General features: G+C 43.4%; 1 protein-coding gene and 1 pseudogene across 1 annotated transcript; one reads left to right on the top strand and one right to left on the bottom strand.

The window, feature by feature from the left end:
• Nucleotides 1-9,270: 9,270 nt before the first annotated feature.
• On the top strand, nt 9,271-11,179 carry LOC121551028 (transcription factor jun-B). Its single transcript, XM_041863553.1, has one exon. The coding sequence runs from the start codon at nt 9,688-9,690 to the stop codon at nt 10,666-10,668; it is 981 nt and encodes a 326-aa protein (XP_041719487.1). The 5' UTR covers nt 9,271-9,687; the 3' UTR covers nt 10,669-11,179.
• A 3,838-nt stretch (nt 11,180-15,017) lies between these two features.
• LOC121551029 lies at nt 15,018-16,785 on the bottom strand (annotated as a pseudogene).
• Between the last annotated feature and the right edge of the window lie 6,353 nt (nt 16,786-23,138).

The raw sequence follows: 23,138 nt of genomic DNA, 5'->3' as shown, positions 1-23,138 counted from the left end.
ACAGCTAGAGAGACAGCATTACTGTACCACTACATCTTGTAGGGAAAATGTGAGCTGGCAGTGTTGTACATCACTGAAAGAAAACTGGTTTGCTTTTAGTGTCAACTATGTTTGATCATTCAAATCAGATGTACATCTTATTTGGGTATAATATAATGACAGCCTTAGATACATCAAATAAGTCCAGAGGTAAAAATAATAATGCTTTGATGAATTAACATGTTATTTTCTATATGTTCTACAGATGTTTTGAAACATCTTTATGCAAAATACAGTGGAGAGGGACACACAAAAAATTAATGAATTATTCATTACCAATGACAGCTCACTACCCATGATGACACATAAACAACCTAATTATTGTAAACATGCAACACATTAATGATTAAGTGCCTTCATTAAGTATACACATGATAATACATGAAGACACCCGACTTGGCCTAGTCCATCACTCTGATGTGGAGTGACGAAGCGGCGAGCTGTTTGACAGGCACTGAGAAGATGACTAACTTAACTTTCAGACTGAGGGATGAGTAGAAGATGTTGTTCTGTCTCTCATTCAGGGAAAAGAAGTTGAGGAGGCTTTTGATGTCGCAGAGACCTAAGCGAGTCTTTCCTGTAGTGGTAGTTTTCCTGTGGTGGTAGTTTTCCTGTGTGGTAGTTTTTCTATGGTGGTAGTTTTTCCTCTGGTGGTGGTTTTTCCTGTGTGGTAGTTTTCCTGTGTGGTAGTAGTTGTTTGTATGTTACTGCTTGCTCTGGTCTACTTCAACTTTTAGGAGTTAGTTTATCACGATTATGTGGGGAGAGGAAGAAGGCTACAGGTAATGGCCAAAATAAAGGAAACACCAGCATAAAGCTTCAATGCGCCTTGGCATAGATTCTAGAAGTGTCTGGAGGGATGCAGCACCATTCTTCAATGAGAAATTCCATAATTTGGTGTTTTGTTGATGGTGCTGGAAAACGCCATCTCAGAATCTCCCATAAGTGTTCAATTGGGTTGAGACCTGGTGAATGTCACGCCCTGGCTCTGGGGACTCTAATATGTTGAGCCAGGGTGTGTATAGTCTATGTGTGTTCTAGGTTTCACTTTCTGGTTTTGTAATTCTATGTTGGCCAGGGTGGCTCCCAATCAGAGACGGCTGTAGCTCGTTGTCTCTGATTGGGAGTTATACTTAGGTAGCCGTTAGGCTTCATTTGGTGTGGTTTCTTGTTCGTATTTGGTTTGTGTATTACCATTGACTGTCACGTCATCGTTTTGTTGTTTTGATCGTGTGATCATTCTATAAATAAATATGTTCGCCTTCAACGCTGCGCCTTGGTCCTCCTCTGTAGATGACGATCTTGACAGAAGAAACCACCAAGACTTGACCAAGCAGCGTGTCCAGGAGCCATCGCCAGGGAGATCTCTAGCAGATCTCCTTCGCCTCCTCGACTGGGTCAAGCCGAGTGAGGAAGAGAAGGGCTTGACATTGAGGCAGAAGGGCGAAAGGCTGGCGAGGGACATGGAGACCTGGTCCACGGGTAGGAGAGACGCCCAGAATTTTTTTAGGGGGGGGCTAACGCCGTGGACGACGGGCCAGCAGGAGACCGCGGCAGAGCGGCCCAGCGGATTGTCAGAGGAGGCCGCCAGGTTACGGGGGCCACTGGTCGAAGAGGGGGTGGAAGGTGTAGAGGCACGGCGAGAGGTACTGGGGTGTGTTACCAGTCCGGTCCGGCCCATTCCAGATCCCTGCGTAGGACCAGTGGTGTGTGTCCCCAGTACGGTCCGGCCTGTTCCTGCTCCCCGCACCAAGTCAGTGGTGCGCTTCGTCAGCCCAGCTCGGCCCGTTCCTGCTCCCCGCACCAAGTCAGTGGTGCGCTTCGTCAGCCCGGCTCGGCCCGTTCCTGCTCCCCGCACCAAGTCAGTGGTGCGCTTCGTCAGCCCGGCTCGGCCCGTTCCTGCTCCCCGCACCAAGTCAGTGGTGCGCGTCGTCAGCCCGGCTCGGCCCGTTCCTGCTCCCCGCACCAAGTCAGTGGTGCGCTCCGTCAGCCCGGCTCGGCCCGTTCCTGCTCCCCGCACCAAGTCAGTGGTGCGCTCGTCAGCCCGGCTCGGCCCGTTCCTGCTCCCCGCACCAAGTCAGTGGTGCGCTTCGTCAGCCCGGCTCGGCCCGTTCCTGCTCCCCGCACCAAGTCAGTGGTGCGCTTCGTCAGCCCGGCTCGGCCTGTTCCTGCTCCCCGCACCAAGTCAGGGGTGCGCTTCGACAGCCCGGCTCGGCCCGCTCCTGCTCCCCACACCAAGTCAGTGGTGTGCGTCGTCAGTCCGGCACGGCCCGTGCCTGTTCCATCGGTGGCTGGTCCGGCACCGGTCAGATGCTTCACGCCGGAGCTAGAGCAATCCGCTCCACCAGTGTGCAGTCCAGCTCCGGCCAGCGGGGCCAGACCGGACCAGGGGTACCTTGGGGGGTTGGAGAGGGAGCGGGGATCAGGCCCGGAGCCGGATCCGCCGCCTAAGCGGAGTGCCCACCCGGTCCCTCCCCTGTGGTATTTGGTGGGCGCGGTCGGAGTCCGCGCCTTTAGGGGGGGGGTACTGTCACGCCCTGGCTCTGGGGACTCTAATATGTTGAGCCAGGGTGTATATAGTCTATGTGTGTTCTAGGTTTCACTTTCTGGTTTTGTAATTCTATGTTGGCCAGGGTGGCTCCCAATCAGAGACGGCTGTAGCTCGTTGTCTCTGATTGGGAGTCATACTTAGGTAGCCGTTAGGCTTCATTTGGTGTGGTTTCTTGTTCGTATTTGGTTTGTGTATTACCATTGACTGTCACGTCATCGTTTTGTTGTTTTGATCGTGTGATCATTCTATAAATAAATATGTTCGCCTTCAACGCTGCGCCTTGGTCCTCCTCTGTAGATGACGATCTTGACAGTGAATGAGACACACACACACATTTGGTATTACTATCCTTGTGGGGACCTAGAATGTATTTCCATTCAAAATCATATCCCTAAACCTTAACCCTAACCCTACCTCCTAACCCTAATTGTAACCCTAAACGTAACCCCTAAGCCTAAAATAGCCTTTGTCCATGTGGGGACCTTGAAAATGTCTCCACGAGGGAGAATTTTCCTTGTTTTATTATCCTTGTGGGGACTTCATTTAAGGTGCCCACAAGGATAGTAATAGAAGTACACACAGACACACTTTAAACCCCCTATGCTCCCTTGAAACCCCTCTTTTAAAGTCACTGAGATTTCTTCTTCTAGCCATAGTAACCAAAATAATGAGTAAGTGGGCATTTTTATACATTACCCTAAGCATGAGACGTTAATTGCTTAATTAACTCAGGAACCACACCTGTGTGGAAGCACCTGCTTTCAATATACTTTCTATCCCTCATTTACTTGTGTTCCCTTTATTTTTGGAAGTTACCTGTATGTGATTGTACATTATATATGTTATGCATTACTGTGGCCTGTATATGGTGGATACAGTATATACTGTATGTAAAGGATTTGTACTGACTGGCCTCCAAATGTCCAAAACCAAAATATTTGCCACAAGTAAACAATGCACAAACAATTAAATAGTGATTTGTGCCAAAACGAGACCATGAAATTGCCTGAGAGAGTCTATATTTGGAGTGGAGCTTCCTAAATGCACTACTTAAGGTAAACTACATTAAATGTGAGGTAATTACTGTGCCACACACAGACCGCAGACTGCTAATTGAGCTGCATGTGGTAGTCCCAGCCTGTCTCCATCCTACATAACCTCTACCGCTGTAAACACCAACCTTGGAGGGTAACCTTCACAACATCACCTCACTGAACCAAAGGCTCTGCCAGGAACTATAGTCTGACGTAAAAAAAATAAACGGGAACATTGAGATGGCACAGATTGGAGATGAGAGCAAGAATTCTGAGTTTTTGTTTTGATGTGTGTTTGTGCTTGCGAAGGGTATATGCATGTGTGGGTGTGGAAGGGGAATGGATCTTTTTTACACGTACTACTTTACTCGAGGGCAACCATGTCTGGGCTTGTTTAAAACATGCTCAATTCAAGGCCTTGGGAATGACACTCGGTTACAAAATCACATACGGCTCCCTGGGGCTTTACAGGAGTTGCAGACGTGGCCAAAGTCAGATCTTTTTGGTTTTGTGTGTTTGCAATATGAGTGCTTTTGCCCCCAGAAACTGCTGGCACTGTGGTTCCATGTATAGGCCTACTGTTTCTAAACTATTATATTTTGTGAGACATTTCATTGCACATTATGTTTGTGCAATAATAAACGGAGTAATATGCCTGTCTTTAGATGTATGATGTGTTTACATTTGTTTTGAGTTTCCAGTTACGATGGGTGTGTGAGTTGTCACTTACTCACTGCACCGTCATCCCCTCTCACTCTTTATCGCTCCGTCTCCCCAGCCAATGACGTCTTCCCTTTGAAGGTCATGACCTCAAACTCTCCATCTCCCCTGAAGGGATTCCCTGGCCAGCAGGTCAATGCTATGATGATGAGCTAACACTGCCAACTTTCCACAGCATCTCAGCCAGTTTAGATGGCCAAGGTGAAGTATCAGGAAACAGAGCAGACTCTGGGAGTGGATGTGACTCCAATAAACATCAACAACTGCTGAAGCGTCTCCACAGCGTGCCATAGAGTGATCGTCAGGTCACACACACATTTTTGATTTGTCTAAGGGGCTCTTTGAGTTTTTTTAATTTATGAGATCTGGTTTGTAGTGAAAGCCGTAAATCAGTAGGCTGCTGCTTTGAAAAGTGCCTGGGTTGGCAGAACCTCCTGAGGGAGAAATAACTCCCAGAGTGCTGTATAATTTATGTTATTATATAAAAACCCACTTTATGAGCGCCATATGACCTGACATGGCAATAATCTGGTGGCATTCACTTTTAATAAAAAACAAAGGCGCATTTCAGCCATGTGGAAGACAGAGAACTAGCAAAAACAAACAGATAACATTCGTGCCGGGCCAAACCCTAACTAAGCGGACCAACTTAAAGGAAATAATAAAGAACCCAGAAAGAGCAGAAGAAGAAGACCAAGATCAAGATGGATTTTGAGGGGAGAGAAAAATCCTCTTATCTTTGATTTGTCTATTCTAAGTCATGGGAACAAAATCTTGGCTATCTCATCAGTCTTCCATTTTCTCTCTCTCTCACATGCATGCACACACACAGAAAAATCAGGAGAATTGTTTTATCATGCCATGCTCGCTCACCCCCGCATTCCCGTGTTACACTAAATGTTCTCTTGCGCTACAGGCTCTTTGCCTTTTAACTTGTAGTTCTGTATAGGCCAAGCTCATTAAGAGCACATTCAGCATCATTATAATGATTATACACCACTTCACTAACAGAATAATGAACGGAGAGAGCGCTAGATGATAGAGCAGAGGAGGAGGGGGTTGACAGAGCCATGAGGTACAGAGAATTGTTGCCCTCTGGCGCTGACATCACTGACCCCCACCTATAGCTGACTAACAGGACCTCTCCGTCCTGGTTGGCCGAGCAGAAGGACGGTTGCCCTGGTGCATGCCCCCGATACCCTGGCCAACTACCTGACTCACTTCTCCTACAGGCTCCTTTAGGTTCAGTGAGCTTGGCGAGCATGGGACCTTGCCAAGGAGGAAGGCTGGCTAGATTTAGCTTTGCCCCATTAGCTGCTTTAGCCAGTGCTAAAGCGTGGGGCCGCGTTTCTGCCCAACAGGCTTTTCCCCTTTTATCAAAAAGATGTGAGCAAAAGGTTGTGACAGGCCTAGAATGGGCTGCAGAGGCTGCTGGTCTCCAGGGGTAAAGCCTGTCTTGTCCTTTCCTGACTTAAACAGGACTTGACTATGCAGTAGCTGAACCTGAGAATTACAGAATCATGGAACCACCCATCAGTTAGTAAGCACGGTGAACTGGGGGTGAGCAGATGAAACCGGGATTCTCTCTGTGCTGTCCATTGGCCAACCATGACATCAATAGATGCCAATCAATCGACATGAGTTCAAGCTGTTTGGGTCAACAGCTCGACCTTGAGAAAAACACCATCGTAACCATCATGTGATGTTGTTGATGATGATAATGATGATGGATGGTTCTATTTATAGACTCACAACACTGACCACAGAAGACAACAACAGCATGAGAGGCCCCATTGTGTCCCAATGGGAGAATCACCCACTCAGTCAAGAGTCAGCCGAGAGGGCATTCACAACCCCCATCCAACCAAGCACGTCTTTCTTTCCCTCGCTCTACCCTCTCTCTGTTCACTTTCCCTCACCCCTCTCTTTTTGCTGACTGTGAGTTCTGCAGAGTTTGAAGGACAGTGGAAAGACTCGGAAGACTTGTTGGTCTCGGGGCTTTGACCTCTAATTGGCACAGACTCCTCCAGCCAGGGTGAGTCAGAGAGCGGGAGCTTCCAGCCAATCAGAGGCCTGTCCTCTGAAGGAGCCCAGGACAGTGGCTAAGGCTGTTGTGAGCCGGGACTGACAATAGCAGGTTTGTGAGGAGGTGTAGAGGGACAATGGGATGGTTGTGAAGAGGTGGTGTGGAGGGCTGAAGACTCATATCAGTGTCTTATTGTGAGAGCCTGCTTTGTCTGGGGAGCCTATGGAAAAGTCCCAAATTCCCATTTTCCAGGGATTTCTTCCCCTGGAGGTAATATTACATAACATAACATGGAGAATGGAAAAACTGAGGTATAGAGTTATGCATGTCTATCTACTGGTTAGTAGGCTAGAGGTTATATCCAACCGTGATATTATCACTGTCTATGGGTCAATGGCTATTAGGCTGATCCTAGTTAAAGTTTTTCACATAACCATTGTAAAGAAGAAAACAGATATTGTAATAGTTTGAACAATAGATAACTTTTGAAGTGAATGCTAACATGCACAACATCACACAGCCTCTCCATATGGTGCAGTTAGCAAAAGCCCTGTTGCTTAGTTCATCATAGATAATTACACTCATCGTAATAAGGCTCTTGAAAATGTCAACACAATAAAACAAGCAGATGTTATCATGTGCAGGAGTCATTTTCGACACTGAAAAACAATACATGCAGAAAGGAAATAATGATCACGTTATCCTCCTCTTTCCCTGCAGATGTTCACACAGCTGCAAGGGCATCTGTTGTAACACATACTGTTGTACACACACTCCAGCAAAACAATATGTGCACGTGTGCACACACACACACACACATAGTTTGAACTCTTACCGTAAATGACTTACACCTCACCCCCTAAGGCTTGCCTTTCCCAAACTCACCCAGGAGCAAGAGCAGGTAACATGGAGTTGTTTTTGGCCTCCATCCATGTGATCCCAACCGTGAAAACCGTCTCTTGCCAAGAGGTCTGCCCCTCCCTCTATCTCTCAGAGAGTTTACAGAAAAACACACTAACACATTGGCACAAGACAAGTACAAACACTGATAAAATAGAATAGAGATCTTCAGAAATACAAATATCATAAAAAGGGTTGTTGAATCCAATCTCTATTGTAAACAGAGGCTGATGAAGCACATTGACCTGTTATATTGCTTTTATTACATGGGAGGGTGGTACAGCACATTGAATATACAACTGGAAGTGTGCATTCAATGACCATGTTTTCTGTGTCCCTCTTGCACATATTCATCCCTCTTCCCTATTAGCTAACCTGGGAGTGTTTTAGAGTAATGTGTGGCATGTACTTTCATGGGTGTTACGGTAAACACTCACTACGCTGAACCCCACTGGGCTGCAGTCAATGCCAAATGTCACAGGAGCTGAGGTCAAAACTCTACCACAACGATGCATAAAGCCAAAACCAACCTGACCAGAGCTAGCAGAGACAGAATAGAATGTATGAGGGAGGTGGCAGTTTGGGAGTGTTAACATTACCAGTAACTGTTTTCCTCTGTTAGGGTCTATTCCCATGGATACTGACAAAAAGACAGACTCAATAATCGTTTTTAAATACTTGAGAATTACCAGAGAGACAGCCATTATATGGGCATCATTCAGGATACGAAATAAAGCAATGGCAAGCCACAGCTTCAAGTTTCAACATGGTCTCTGGTCAATTAGATCTCAAGTGTCACTTAAAATCATGAAAATGATGTGCAGTTTTCGTGTTTTGTGCTAACATAACACAGTGATCAGTTATCCTATAGCCTCGTGAGAAGTTGGTCCACAAGCCTAAACATGACAAGAGTATTTTCTTATCAAATATATGTACTGACTGTGTAATTCACATTAAATACATGTTGACGCAGGTTGCTGTTTCTGGTTTGTTCCAAGGCGGTAAATGTGTTGAAAGCTTAACCCAGCCCCTTCGCTCCTGCACAGCTCTACTAACCTGTGTGAATGAGGGTGCCAAGAGCTGTGATATCAACACAAAACAGAAATTCTAAATATGACAAAAAAATGGCTTAGCTTCCCGATTCTCTCAAGAGGAACTAACGCGTCAGCATGCCCAAATATGGACTGCGGACTTGCTCCTCAGAATGAAATACTCGATCCCACCATAGTACATCAATATATATGGTTAATAAATGGTATACATTATGTGGTCTCCCCAGTTACGTTAACCCCATTGCGGCATTGTTGATCACATTTGCACACGGAACAGTCAAATATAATTTCAGCAGAACATTAGGCTAATAGTTATTCCTGCTACATGCAAGTCATCAAACAAACTTGCTGTAAAATTAACAACTGAATTGCAACTCATCATATAGGCCTACACAATATAGCGTCCACATAATATGTAGGTCTAGGCAGCGCAGCTCAGCGTCGGATGGACAATTCCTATCAATTTGTAACAATGTAATAACGTGGACCATGCAACATCACAGTAATGTAGTCTACTGTAGTTGCAATGTAACAGTCAGATCACAAAACAACGTATATCAACAGCCTATGAACATGTTGACAAATTAGTCTAAACCTCGTTGTGCATTAGCCTGCACAGCGATTTCAATAAAGGCTGTATCGAAGTATATTCTTAATCCAGCCCTGCTTCACTGTTCACTTTTCTTGCCTACATGCGCGTGTTAACAATCGGTTTACAATCAAAGTAGTTCCTGGCAATCGCGTCACAACCCTGACGCTTTGTTGTTGGGGCGTGCACAAAGAGTTTCTATCCAATCAATTCCCTCTCCCAATCTTGACAGCGTGTGTGTGTGTGGGCAAGTTCGTTTTGCATGGCCAGTGCACCAGGTGGGTGGAGATTTCACTTATGGACCAATGGAATGGTCTAAAATATATAGACTCCGCTTCCCCGGGGCACCATGCCTTGCAACACGAACTCGCACCATGTTTCGGTGTGTATATAAAACGGCATGTTACTAGCTGCTCACTCAGAGTGAATTTATCACGTAGAACAGCTACCCGGGAACGCAACCTTACGTGTGGGTATAAAGTTTAGTTTTTTCTTATACAAGGTTGAGAAAGACAGTTCAAGACATTGGATCACGTCAATACTGCGGTCATTCATCCGTGACAGCCTTCGTGGACCATTGCTCTGTTCTACATCTTGGATTTTCCCTCACACTTTTAGAAGTGAAATTCTTTTTAGTTTTGAACTTGGGTCATTGCTGAAAAAGAAGACAGGTGCTTGCGTTGATGCGTAGGCCTGCTTTTTGCTGACACCGTCATTTGTTGACCAATATCCTGAGACTGTTTAAACAACTGGTAAGCTCACTTTCCTACGACTTTATGTCTACAAAAATGGAGCAGCCTTTTTATCATGACGACTCTTTTCTCTCGGCTTACGGCCACTCTGATGCTGCATTTCACGACTACAAACACCTAAAGCAGAATATGAATATGAACTTGACAGAGCCATATCGCAACCTCAAGTCTGACTTGTACCAAGCAGCGCACCAGGACGTCGGGTCACTGAAGCTTGCTTCCCCGGAGCTCGAAAGGCTTATCATCCAAAACAGTAACGGTATAATTACTACTCCAACCCCAGGCCAGTACTTCTACAACCGGAGCATCACCGATGAGCAGGAGGGCTTTGCGGAGGGCTTCGTGAAAGCCCTGGACGAGCTCCACAAGATAAACCATATGCCCATGGCCCCGCCCAACGTCTCTATTGGAGCCAGTGGTGTGACGACCTGTTCGGCGGCGGCCTCTAGTGTCTTCGGCTCCTCCCTGCAGCCGGAGCCTACAATCTACACAACACTGAACGCTTATAGCGCAAACACTAACCTCTCTTCCGCTTCCAGTTACCCCAGTACCACCATCAACTACCTACCGCAGCACCACCAGCAGAGCCATCACCAACAGACCTCGACGCACGCGTCACACCACTTTCAGTACTCTCTACCTGGAGCTGGGGTCCATCCACAGCGCCCTGTGGCTTTCAAAGAAGAACCACAAACCGTCCCTGATCTACACAGCAGCGACGGTTCCCCGCCAATGTCCCCAATCGACATGGAAAACCAAGAGATAATCAAGGCCGAGCGGAAGAGACTTAGAAACCGACTAGCAGCAACCAAATGCCGGCGCCGTAAACTGGAGCGCATCTCCCGACTGGAGGACAAGGTGAAAGTTCTGAAGTCGGATAACGCTGGGCTCTCCAACACCGCGACTGTGCTTCGTGAACAAGTCGCCCAGCTCAAACAGAAAGTCCTTACACATGTAAGCAGTGGGTGTCAGCTGATGTTGACGAGTAAAATGGAGGCATTTTAAATAGAGCGGCGAGGGCATTACGCAGAGAAATTTGTGATTTAGAAATGACAACACTGGCGGAATGTTCTACATGAACAGCACTGGAATATGCCCTATACCGGCAGGCTATTGTTGGTAATGACAATAGGGCCGCAGGCTGTGTAGGCTACACTCATTTCTGGTAAAAGACTGACAGAAATGGTACTTCCGGATGCTGGACACCGTGCAAGGGACCATATAACCCAAATACATGACAACAGGAACCGCATCCAGACTGAACAGACACTGACACTCAGAGTGACTAGAAAAACAAACCAGAGAGTACTTGATAGGCTGATTTGATTAGGTATCAAATGGAAATATGTTATTGTATTGTTTGTAATTTTGCATATCGTCATGCAATGCTGCATTCATTAAATGTGTAAGTTATTTTGTTTGCCAGGTTGATCCTGACAAACTAATATGATGTCATATGTTTACAATGTATTTTTTATTTGTGCGATGTATATTTAAGTAAAGTCTCTTAAAACGATTTTTGGCTTCATGTTTTCTATTGGTGTCATTATGCCAATCATGGTGTTTGATCAAAATAAGTATGATTGCTATATGCGCAGAGGATTTTACACATTTACTGAAGTCTAGTGTTATCCCTGTGTAGGTCTAAACAACAACCTCAAAAGCGTGTGAATTAAATAGATAATTTTCATTGAAGACAGGTTTATAATTTCTGGCTACTTTACAGTGATAGATCCTATGCAATCGATGCCGCTAGACTACATTCAGCGCCTTCACGTCCAGAACGTCAGCGCGTTACCTTTCCTTTACGCACAGCGTGTCCATATAGGGACATTTCTGGTAGAGATTACGTCACTGAGAGCGAAGCGTTCTGGGAACCCCCGCCTACCTTACAAATTGGTTTCATTCCACTTCATCTAACACTTCGTATCAATAAGATGAAGGTTTGGCTCACAACGGAATTTCCAATATTATTATTGAAACTAAGCTGGCGCATAGGGTAATAATTAAATGTAGAACTGAGATAAGGAGCATGAAAAGGAAACAAACGTTGACCAGATATGGACTTGGCACAGTCATAATTTCACAAGGGTTATCAATAGACTACAGAGAAAATTCAGTCAGAATACCAGCCACTAACTTTTCTTGACTATTTACAGTCTATTCATTTTTCATATGGCATGAAGTGGCCTACCACTAGACAATAATAGTCAGTCATCCCATATTCAAGGCATCTGTCCACAGTCCATCAATTCTCTGGTTGGATAATCTATTTGTATAAAGATTTGTCCAATGGCCACCAGCTCATTCTGGGCACATTGTTTCCCATGATGCCCAGCCTGGGTAACTAAACATGGTGGTTGCATACACACCACAGTAGTTAAGACAGATTTGGGTCTTATCATATTTGAATGAGTGCACATGGAAGGAAGTGACAGTGGCCTTTGGAATGCTGGGGGTGTTTAAAGATGCCACACCACTTGGCAGAGCAGTAGGAGCGAGTGGGCATCTGGTGTGTGAGAGCATCTGTGTGTATGGATGGGTTGGGTTGGCATTGCCAAGGACAAGAAAATTGTGGGGACATCAACAGAGAAGTATGAGGCCCTGTTCTCTTCGAATTGAGGCAGGGATATGGGAAAAGTCCCAGTAAAGTCGAGTTAATTGAGGATTAGTCATCATACATTAACTTCTTATCCAAAACGTTTTTTTTTATTCAAGCCCTTCAATGTTGGCAACAGTCGCAACTCCTGGTGTGTTGCGGTCTTTGGCAGACAGAGGAGTTATTGAGTATGCACAAGCTGCTCTCAGGAAAACAGGAGGGGGAATTCTGTCCTGTTAAGCAGTTAATTATATAGGCTACAGCAGCCAGCTAGGCAAACAACCCAGCCAGCTCTCCACAACCTTCAGCACACTTGAGAAGAAAATAAAATAAAACCACTTCAAAAGAATTGCTGAAGGCTGGGGTTTTGACACACTTTCTAACCTCAGCTGTTTTGGAGAGAGGTTCAAACTTCTTCATATAGTAAATGTTCCATTGCCAGATGGAAACAATGTTATTTGGATACTTGATTTCCCAGATCCCACCAAGGGGGAAATACATAAAAACATGGTGTTAACATAGGCCTACACAATATGCATATATACACACGCACAACCTGCCCATTTCAGCCAAACCGCTTCTCGCTACCTCAGCCAACAACCCACAGTGTCTGTGGGAACATCTGTGATGCAAGTGATGACGTATTAAGATCTGGGGTGGGTTTATTTTCCTCCCCTCTAGCCCCCTTCCACTCCTACAGGCCTCACTTTCTCACTTCATCTCCCACACTTCTCTAGCATCATACATATTCCTCCCACCTCACCATGGCCATCTGAGCTTCTTTCAATAATTACATAACTAATTTCCGAGACATTTAGGGCTACGTAGGACAATGCAGATTGAATGGGATTTTGCTATGTAAAGGTGACATGGGTCTTCAACAGGAGTCGTCTAATACACTACTACAGCCTTTTCAATCTATGTCAAACCGAGGGAGGTAATCCCATAATCTTTCAAAGACAGTCAATTTGTGATAAGTAGTAGTCTACATAATGTCTGGTTTCTCAGTCCCATGTGTCACCAGAGGAGTAAGTTAAGTTGTAATAGAATGGAGTTGGAGTGCAGTGTACACGGTGCAGCTCACCATTAATGACCTCTGGAGCACAGGGAACTGATTATAACCTCTTCTGAGACATGCAGGGCTCACTGTCACCCTGGGAGATACAAGAAGCAGTTCGGTCAAACAACTAGGGTCATTCAAAACTAGTGAAAGTTTATAATAAATTATAATATAAAACCTTTAAAAGGGCAACTACACTTCCTGATCTGGCCCCGTTTTTGATTTGGTTAATTAAGAAATGCTAGTGGCCATGACTGAATTCAAATGTGAGTTGATATCGGGAAGTGGTTTGATGTGGGTATCTTGTGTGTGTGTGTTCGCAGGTAGGAAGAGTTAGCCAAATTATTTTGCCAATTAGCTTCAACCGGCTGGTGTGCAACTGTGGCAAAATTGGTTTCACTTTGGATAGCCTATCTCCAGGGCAAGTTGGGGACCGTCAATAAATTACACAATGTAAATTAGAATATTTTCATGTTGCACACCTTTTCGTTCTCATTATGCTTTACATTTTTTTGAATTTTAATTTCTACAATTTATATTGGTTTGAGGTTTTTAAGTCATTGAAATTTGGAGCTATTGGATTTTTAACATTTTTTCCCATGTACATTGTGTAATTTACCAATGGTCCCTAACTAGCCCCATAGGTACAGTATATCCAAAGACAACCCAAACTTAGCACAGGTATTATGATCGGGTCACATGCAGCTGCACTCCAAAATAATGATTACTTGTGTGCTGCCAGCTGTGGGCAGGTTTGAAACAAACCCAACCTTCATTTACATTTTGATGCAGTCATGACCACAAGTCCCGTGTAGCTCAGTTGGTAGAGCATGGCGCTTGCAACGCCAGGGTTGTGGGTTTGTTTCCCACGGGGGGCCAGTATGAAAAAAATTAACAATAATATATATAAATAAAATAAAAATAAAAATGTATACACTCACTAACTGTAAGTCGCTCTGGATAAGAGTGTCTGCTAAATGACTAAAATGTAAAAGTCTCACAAAACTCCGTTTTGGATGAGACTATGACCAAAATAATCCTATTTACACATTGTACTACATTTTGACAGTCGAATACATGTTTCTGACTCAATGCCACATAGGCTGTTTTCTGTTTTCTAAATGAGAAGTTGTTTTTTAGGGGCAGTTGCTCTTTAAGACTAATCTGTATGTATTGTATCAATAAACAAAACCTATACAAAACCAATATGTTCCAGAAAAACAGGACATTGCTTGTTGAATGTGTGCATAGCACCATCTAGTGGTTAGTAACTAAAGCTTACTATGAACTCTATACCAGTGTTTATTTCATACTCCAATACATAAGTACTGAATAAAACACTATATTTTCTTTAAAAAGGCAAAAGCAACTTCCAAATGCCGCATCACAACAAAACTAGAGAACAATTTAGCAAGAAATTCTGTTTTTTTATTAACATTCCAGTTCATTAACAAAATGCTCACATGGCACTGTTTGAATTGTAATCAAGCCCCATGATGGAATCAACATTAAGCCTAATACACAAATAATACCTATTTTTCAAGAAATCTCACAAAACACATCCCCACTGACAGTGTAGTTGACACAGAATCAATGCGATCAGCAGACTCAGTCAGTCAGTGATCCAGCTAACAGCAGTAAGTGCTCAGTTAGTACCCTGTATAGACGTAACACCTCTAAGGAGGTGAGGACAGATCAGTTCTGTTTGGAGAAAAACTCCTTGCTCTTCTGGATGTCTGGGACGATGGTGTCGCTCCCTGGTCTCCATCCTGCTGGGCACACTGTAGAGAGAAACAACAAGTCACACATCTGCCCTGCGATCAAACAGTGTATATCAAACACATTTGCTCACTAAATGCACTGTATATTCTAATACAAATGGGAACTGAGCTGAAGAGGGGCTAAAGGTCAAGTAGCACTAGAGTGCATACAATGGAGGTATATTGATGCCTAACAATATGAGTCTCCTGCCATGTCCTGAGATGTCAGCACTTCCTACTCTAAATCCCCAACCTGCTCTCTGTCCCCTCCTCCTCTCACCCTCTCCAAACTTGTCAGTGTGCTGGAATGCCTGCACCAGGCGCAGTGTCTCATCCACAGAGCACCCCACTGGCAGGTCGTTGATGGTGATCTGCCTCAGGATGCCCTTGTCATCAATCACAAACAGACCTCTGGACAGCAGGGAGGAAGGTTAGAACAGGATTAGGGCTGAGCACTGTATAAAGGTCAGTAAATGGGTAGCTGTGAGTGAGAGAGCGAGAGAACAGGATTATAAGACTTGTCCCAGAGCTTGGTAACAGACCTGTAGGCTATGCCCTCATCCTCCTTCAGCACTCCGTAGACCCTAGAGATGGCCTGGGTGAGGTCAGCCAACAGAGGGATCTTCATGAGGCCCAGACCTCCCTGCTTCCTCTCTGTGTTGATCCTGCACCGGAGGGGGAGAGATAGAATCACTATTACACACACAATAAATACAGGACTGTACGCAAATGCACTGCATGCCCGGAGACAGACTGATTATTGATGACTTGAACAATGGCCGCTAAACATCTACTGTGTATCTGGAGGTGCAAACAAACTCAGTCAGTCTTGCAAGGTCTTATCACAGCTACACAGGCTGACAGGAGAAGCTCAACTCTGGGCAGGATGGGGCTTCAGGACCCTATGCAGCCTAGCGAATTTACTTCCTGGATTCCTCTTCACAGACATGACAATTATTACCTAACCATAGCCACAAGATGGGGTATTAAGTTAGATATATGCAGCATGATGAAAAATAATTAAATAAAAACATAGATTATACAGAAGGACAGTAGAGGACAAGATTCTGGTTTGTTTTCCTATATCAGTATTTTCCATATATGACCCTAGTATAGCTCCTGGTCTCACCAGGCAGGTGACTGAAGTGGGAGTCTGTAGAGGCTGCCAGGACCTCACAGCCACTCTCCTGAACTCCTCAGCATGTTCACTGAAGGCCACGATCTCAGTGGGGCACACAAAGGTGAAGTCCAGCGGGTAGAAAAACAGCACCACATACTTCCCTTAGCGAGAAAAGAGAAATGGGATTTGAAAAGTATTGCATACGGTTTATGGTAATTTGCCTAATAGTTAAAAATCTGCATCCACGACTTAACCTCAACACCATGGGATGTGTATAGCTAAGCAGAGATTTAAGTCTGAGAAATGTTGAGTTTTAATGTATTATTTTTGTTTGTGTGTAGTTGATTTCACACCAAAGCAAAGCCTCTCCATTCACCCAGTTCCACCATTACCTCAGTAGTAATCTTGGTTACCCAGAAGTAAACTTCTCGCAAAGTTGTCACTTCCTGTTTACACGTGAATCTGTCCACGAGGGATTACCTCTGTAGTCAGACAGCTTGACCTCTTTGAACTGTCCGTCCACTACGGCTGTAGGAGTGAACTCTGGGGCTGGCTCGCCAATGTTGGCCTTTCTGGCTGACATGATGAAAACAGCTCTCTGGTGGAAAAAGAGGCTGACGTGAATCAGAGTGTTCAACCTTGGTTAGCAGCATGACAGGCCAATAGACTTAATATTTCAAGAAGGGTATTCATTGATCTTAAAAGTCAAATTCATGTTTGAGTACTATAAGCCTAGCCATGCTGACCAATATGAAAGTGTGTGGACTAAGAAAGCTGACATTTTGATTTCTTGAGACATGAAAACCTGTTGTTGAGAGTCAGGAATCTTTGACAACACTATTGTCTACCTCAAAACACTCGAGCACATGCCCGAAGCACATGACACACTGCACAGTCATGCTTGAGCTTGAGGAATTTTCAGAGGGCAATTCTATGGTCTCTTTGTAAAGTTCTCATGCACCAACCTCTCAATGAAGGACACCATAATATTTGCATGCAAGCTTGTTTTCAAGTACCCCTTGCTGCGAACATAAGACAGTTCACTGAACTCACTGCTCCAAAGGGGAACTTTGCAGACAATGACCTTGAGAAAAATGTACTTAGATATAACACAGGGATATTATAATCATATCCTATTGTATTATTTGTAACACATATCACATTTTTATCATTGTTACTTTAGGCATTGAATAGATCATCTCAGACCTGTGGGCAGAGGATTTTTCCCAACATGACACAGCAAGAAAGTAGTGCAGGAGAATCAAACACAGAATACTAATTGTTCTGATTACCAAATAAAACCAGAAATCTGTCTCAGAAATATTTTTCATTAAACATGAACTTCAGATAAGAGTTTGGTAGAGTTAAAGCTAGTATTGAACATTAAAGGAAACAGTCACATTTGGTTAAAATGTTCTTCAATGTTCTACTACATTCCAAACATTGTAAGATAAAACGTGTAGTCTACAATAGCCTAATAAAAGAACACTGCAGTGCACACAGCCAACAACCAAACTAACGTACGCTGTCTGATCTATTGCACTCTCTCTACACTGTAGCATACTCTTATCTAGTCTGTCAGCAGTTTGATAGTGTCAGTCTGACTGTCAGTAGAGTGTAGAGGAGGTACATATGTTATAGCCCTTGGTACTTTCTCAGGTCACCGCCACACAAGTAAGAAGAAATAGTACAGGTGTTTGAGTTTGTGTCAAAGAAAGTGCACAATCAAGTGGCAACAGATACACTAGGCCCTAACTGATGTCAGAACACGGACATAGTAAAAATGATTATCAACAGTTGACAAGTAACTAAAAGCTGATGAGGCGATGAGATGCAAATCCCGCGAGAATAGGCCTTCTCAGCTTTCTGGAAATAAAGAATTTGATTGACGTCATCAATCGCGGAAAATTTATATCACAGAGTTTCTAAACCAAGAGACGCAATATTGCGAGACTTCCTGGAAAATTACCAATCAGACTAGGCCGGGTTTGAGAAGTCAATGAGAGAACTGAAAAATTCTTCCTTAGTTGATAATTTTCTAAATCTAAAGGCACACCCTAGATTTGAGGCAATGTCTTAAATAGTTTAACATATTATTACCTAAACCTCGTGAAATTAAACTGACACGTTTTCATTTTCGTCAAAAACAACTTTATATCCAAGGAGTGCCTTTGATATGACGGCCTGCACATGCGCAGTTCGGCGCGAGACCGTTAGAGTTTCTGCGCATGCGCATAGCTAGCAAATGTCGCCATGACATCGCCTACAAGCGTGATCGGGATTTCTATTGGAGAAGCAGTTTCTGCCTGTCTTCATACTGTAGGCTACTGTCTTTTGGGGCGGATATGCCGCATTCACATCCTAATCGGAACTAGGAAACTCGGAAATGTCCGACATGTTGATTAGTTGAACGCAGCACGTGTGTAACTACAACTACACTGAACAAAAATATCAATGCAACATTTAAAGTGTTGGTCCCATGTTTCATGAGCTGAAATAAAAAATCCCAGAAATGTTCCATACGCACAAACAGCTTATTTCTCTAGAATGTTGTGCACAAAGGAGCATTTCTCCTTTGCCAAGATCAGACGAGAAGTATTTCGGTTTGTAATAAAGCCCTTTTGTGGGGAAAAACTCCTTCTGATTGGCTGGGCCTGGCTGCCAAGTGGGTGGGCCTATGCCCTCCAAGGTCCACACATGGCTGCCCAGTAATGTGAAATCAATAGATTAGGTCCTAATGAATGTATTTCAATTGATTTCAACTCAGTAATATCTATGAAATTGCTGCATGTTGTGTTTCTATTTTTGTTCAGTATAGTTAGCATTTCGGAAATGTCCGAGTTTCCTAGTTCCGACTAGCAAGTGAACATGGCATTACACGTACAACTACAGACGGCTTTTCAGCACACTACACACTGACGTCAGGCACGGATGGGTTCCATCAAGTATTCAGAAAGACTGCCATTCGAGTTCCCCCATTTAACATAGACTACATTATTTACATAATTATTACTTCTAAACAAAAATACTTTTTTGGGGTTCTTATACGCTTACGGTGTTGTTTTGATTATTGTTTGAACAGTTGCGAAGATTATATTTAGTTGTCACCTTTGCAAAATACCTATTTTGGACGCAGCGATTGTTAGCTAGAATGGTAACAGTCATTGACATAGGCTGTAGCAAAAGCTAGCAAAAGAGACATTTTACTGGTTGAAGATGTTTTGAAGGGTGTTTTCACACTTGGTCCCTTTCGGCCAATTTTTGGGAACTCAGTGCGGTTCGCTTATATTTTTGTGCAGTGTGAACTCAGACCCCTCAAAAGATCCCCCGAAGCGAACCGAACTCTGCTTAAATTCTGCAGTCCGGTTCCCCTTTTTTAGGACAATGTGAACACAAAGCTCCCCAGGTTCGCTTGTCATTATTCGCACCACCCACTAGACTACCGCGCCTCCCGTTTCGCCTGCCATAACCAATCACATTGATGCCACAAAAGACAGAAGATGATGATGTGCAGGTTCGCGGAAAAAACTTGCTGTTTTTGGATATTGATTAGCGATGGTCAAGAATGCACAGAAATGCCAAAATATGTATGTTTTTAGTTCAGATTATTTGTTTGCAATATCCTATGTAATCTAGAGGCTAAGGGAGCTGCATAAGCCGTTTATTCGATTGTGGGGTTTGACTAGTGTGAGAAGACAACAACATTGGTGAGAAACACAACATAGGGTACAAAATCAATTATAACTCTTAAATGCATACCTCGGGATTTTGGCAGAGTCAAATGAACTCGTGGACACCATTTTTATGCCTCTTGTGTCCGGTATGAAGGAAGTTAAGAGGTAGTTTCGCGAGCCAATTCTAACTAGTGTAAACGCAATGACTGGAAGTATATGGGTATCTGCTAACATGCAGTAACCTATATTGGGTGTACAATTTTCAATTACAGCATTATTTAATCTGCAGTTATTCTGCTATTATGTTACTAATAATATTCACATGTTAATAGTGTCTTCTGATTAGAATTATTATGTCTCATCTTTTAACTTTTAGAACAGACACTTCAAAACCTTATTCCATATGGTTTATTTTTTGACTGTCTTTTTTTTGTTGCCATTTATGAATGTGTTCAATGTGTTTCTATGGGCTATAGTAGTAAAGGCCAAATTCAATATACAATTCTAAATCAAATAGCTAAATGATCCATGGGATCAGCGGCTTAGACCTTTAAGAAATAAAGCATAGCCAGACCTAATGATTTTGAACAATGATTTGACAAGCAATGTATTCTACTGCTGGAGTTCAATGACACTGCCCCCTAACAATATTTTTCATAAAGCGCACAGGGAAAAAAACACCACATAAAGGAAACACCACATAAAGTGTCTTAATAGGGCTTTGGGTCACTGTGAGCCAGAACAGCTTCAATGCACCTTGGCAAATATTCTACAAGTGTCTGGAACTCTAGTGGAGGGATGCGACACCATTCTTCCATGAGACATTTTTTGTTGATGGTGGTGGAAATGCTGTCTCAGGCATCACTCCATAATCTCCCATAAGTGTTCAATTGGGTTGAGATCTGTTGACTGTGACGGCCATGGCATATGGTTTACATCGTTTTCATGCTCATCAAACCATTCAGTGAATACTCGTGCCCTGTGGATGGGGGCATTGTCATCCAATAGGGGAATAGCTATGGTAGCCAAAATAATGGTCTGCCCAGAATTTTTATTCATGACCCTAAGCATGATGGGATGTTAAATGCTTAATTAACTCAGGAACCACACCTGTGTGGAAGTACCTGCTTTCAATATACTTGGAATCCCTAATTTGTTTCCATTATTTTGGCAGTTGCCTGTACATTCTGTTTATAATATCCCCATAATGTACTGTACATGGGCAGAAACATTATCTATCAACCCTAGGAATTATACAGAAGAAGGGTGGGATGGAGAGAATTCAAGAGGGTGGAGCAGGCTGTGTTTTGCTGTCTATCCTTTAGGCAGGAAAATGTCAAGTACTACTTTGTGTGTGTGTGTGTGTGTGTGTGTGTGTGTGTGTGTGTGTGTGTGCGTGCAGGAGGCTAATACAAATAATACAATAAAGTTGTGTGTCATTATAGCTATAGTCATATCAATAATACCACACACATGCAAGCACACACACGCGTATGCATGCACACACACACACACACACACACACAGTGTGGTCTCATACTACTAATTTGAGTGGGACATTATTCTTTTAAAAACAACCATATTGAAGGCTTTAACTTGTGGTGTTGCGCCTTTGTAATTTTAACAATACATATACAGTTGAAGTCGGAAGTTTACATACATCTTAGCCAAATCCATTTAAACTCAGTTTTTCAAAATTTTTGACATTTAATCCTAGTAAAAATTCCCTGTTTTAGGTCAGTTAGGATCACCACTTTATTTTAAGAATGTGAAATGTCAGAATAATAGTAGAGAGAATTATTTATTTCAGCTTTTATTTCTTTCATCGCATTCCCAGTGGGTCAGATGTTTACATACACTCAATTAGTATTTGGTAGCATTGCCTTTAAATTGTTTAACTTGGGTCAAACGTCATCATGATGCAATCTATTTTGTGAAGTGCACCAGTCCCTCTTGCAACAAAGCACCCCTACAGCATGATGCTGCCACCCCCGTGCTTCACGGTTGGGATGGTGTTCTTCGGCTTGCAAGCATCCCCCTTTATCCTCCAAACATAACGATGGTCATTATGGTCAAACAGTTCTATTTTTGTTTCATCAGACCAGAGGACATTTCTCCAAAAAGTACGATCTTTGTCCCCATGTGCAGTTGCAAACCGTAGTCTGTCTTTTTATGGCGGTTTTGGAGCAGTGGCTTCTTCCTTGCTGAGCGGCCTTTCGGGTTATGTCGATATAGGACTTGTTTTACTGTGGATATAGATACTTGTGTACCTGTTTCCTCCAGCATCTTCACAAGGTCCTTTGCTGTTGTTCTGGGATTGATTTGCACTTTTCGCACCAATGTACGTTCATCTCTAGGAGACAGAACGCGTCTCCTTCCTGAGCGGTATGACGGCTGCGTGGTCCCTTGGTGTTTATACTTGTGTACTATTGTTTGTACAGATGAATGTGGTACCTTCAGGCGTTTGGAAATTGCTCCCAAGGATGAACCAGACTTGTGTAGGTCTACAATTTTTTTTCGGCGGTCTTGGCTGTTTTCTTTTGATTTTCCCATGATATCAAGCAAAGAGGCACTGCGTTTGAAGGTAGGCCTTGAAATACATCCACAGGTACACCTCCAATTGACTCAAATGATGTCAATTAGCCTATCAGAAGCTTCTAAAGCCATGACATCATTTTCTGGAATTTTCCAAGCTGTTTAAAGGCATAGTCAACTTAGTGAATGTAAACTTCTGACCCACTGGAATTGTGATACAGTGAATTATAAGTGAAATAATCTGTCTGTAAACAATTGTTGGAAAAATTACTTGTGTCATGCACAACCGACTTGCCAAAACTATAGTTTGTTCACAAGAAATTTGTGGAGTGTTAATGAGTTTTAATGACTCCAACCTAAGTGTATGTGTTACGTGAATTATTTAACAAACTATTTCAGTGTCTCCGTGCATCTCCCAAAATCAAGAAACGGACAGAGTCCCGGTCTGCATAGTCAGATATATTTATTCATTGAGAATTCTGCCATCACAATTTCAGAGTCCATCTTTTATACTCATACGTCATACAAAAATCCCTCCCCTCTTTAGGCAGGCTGTAGTTTTCCACTTTATAATTGCTCTCCTGACCATCAGTTCACACACACACATACACTTTTCCAAGCCTAACAGTTTCTCTCCTCCCTAAATTCCTCAGTTATCTTGGTTTCTCAGTTGCCGGTAGACAGTTCTCCTTGTCCTTTGTTGTCTGGCCTAACTCTCTTACTCATT

Source organism: Coregonus clupeaformis, unplaced genomic scaffold (genome assembly GCF_020615455.1).
Source record: "Coregonus clupeaformis isolate EN_2021a unplaced genomic scaffold, ASM2061545v1 scaf0010, whole genome shotgun sequence".
Classification (NCBI taxonomy): domain Eukaryota; kingdom Metazoa; phylum Chordata; class Actinopteri; order Salmoniformes; family Salmonidae; genus Coregonus; species Coregonus clupeaformis.
This window is presented reverse-complemented; position numbering and strand designations above follow the sequence as displayed.

Coding starts and splice junctions, on each gene's coding strand:
- LOC121551028 (XM_041863553.1), top strand. CDS start 9,688: ATGTCTACAAAAATGGAGCAGCCTTTTTATCATGACGACTCTTTTCTC.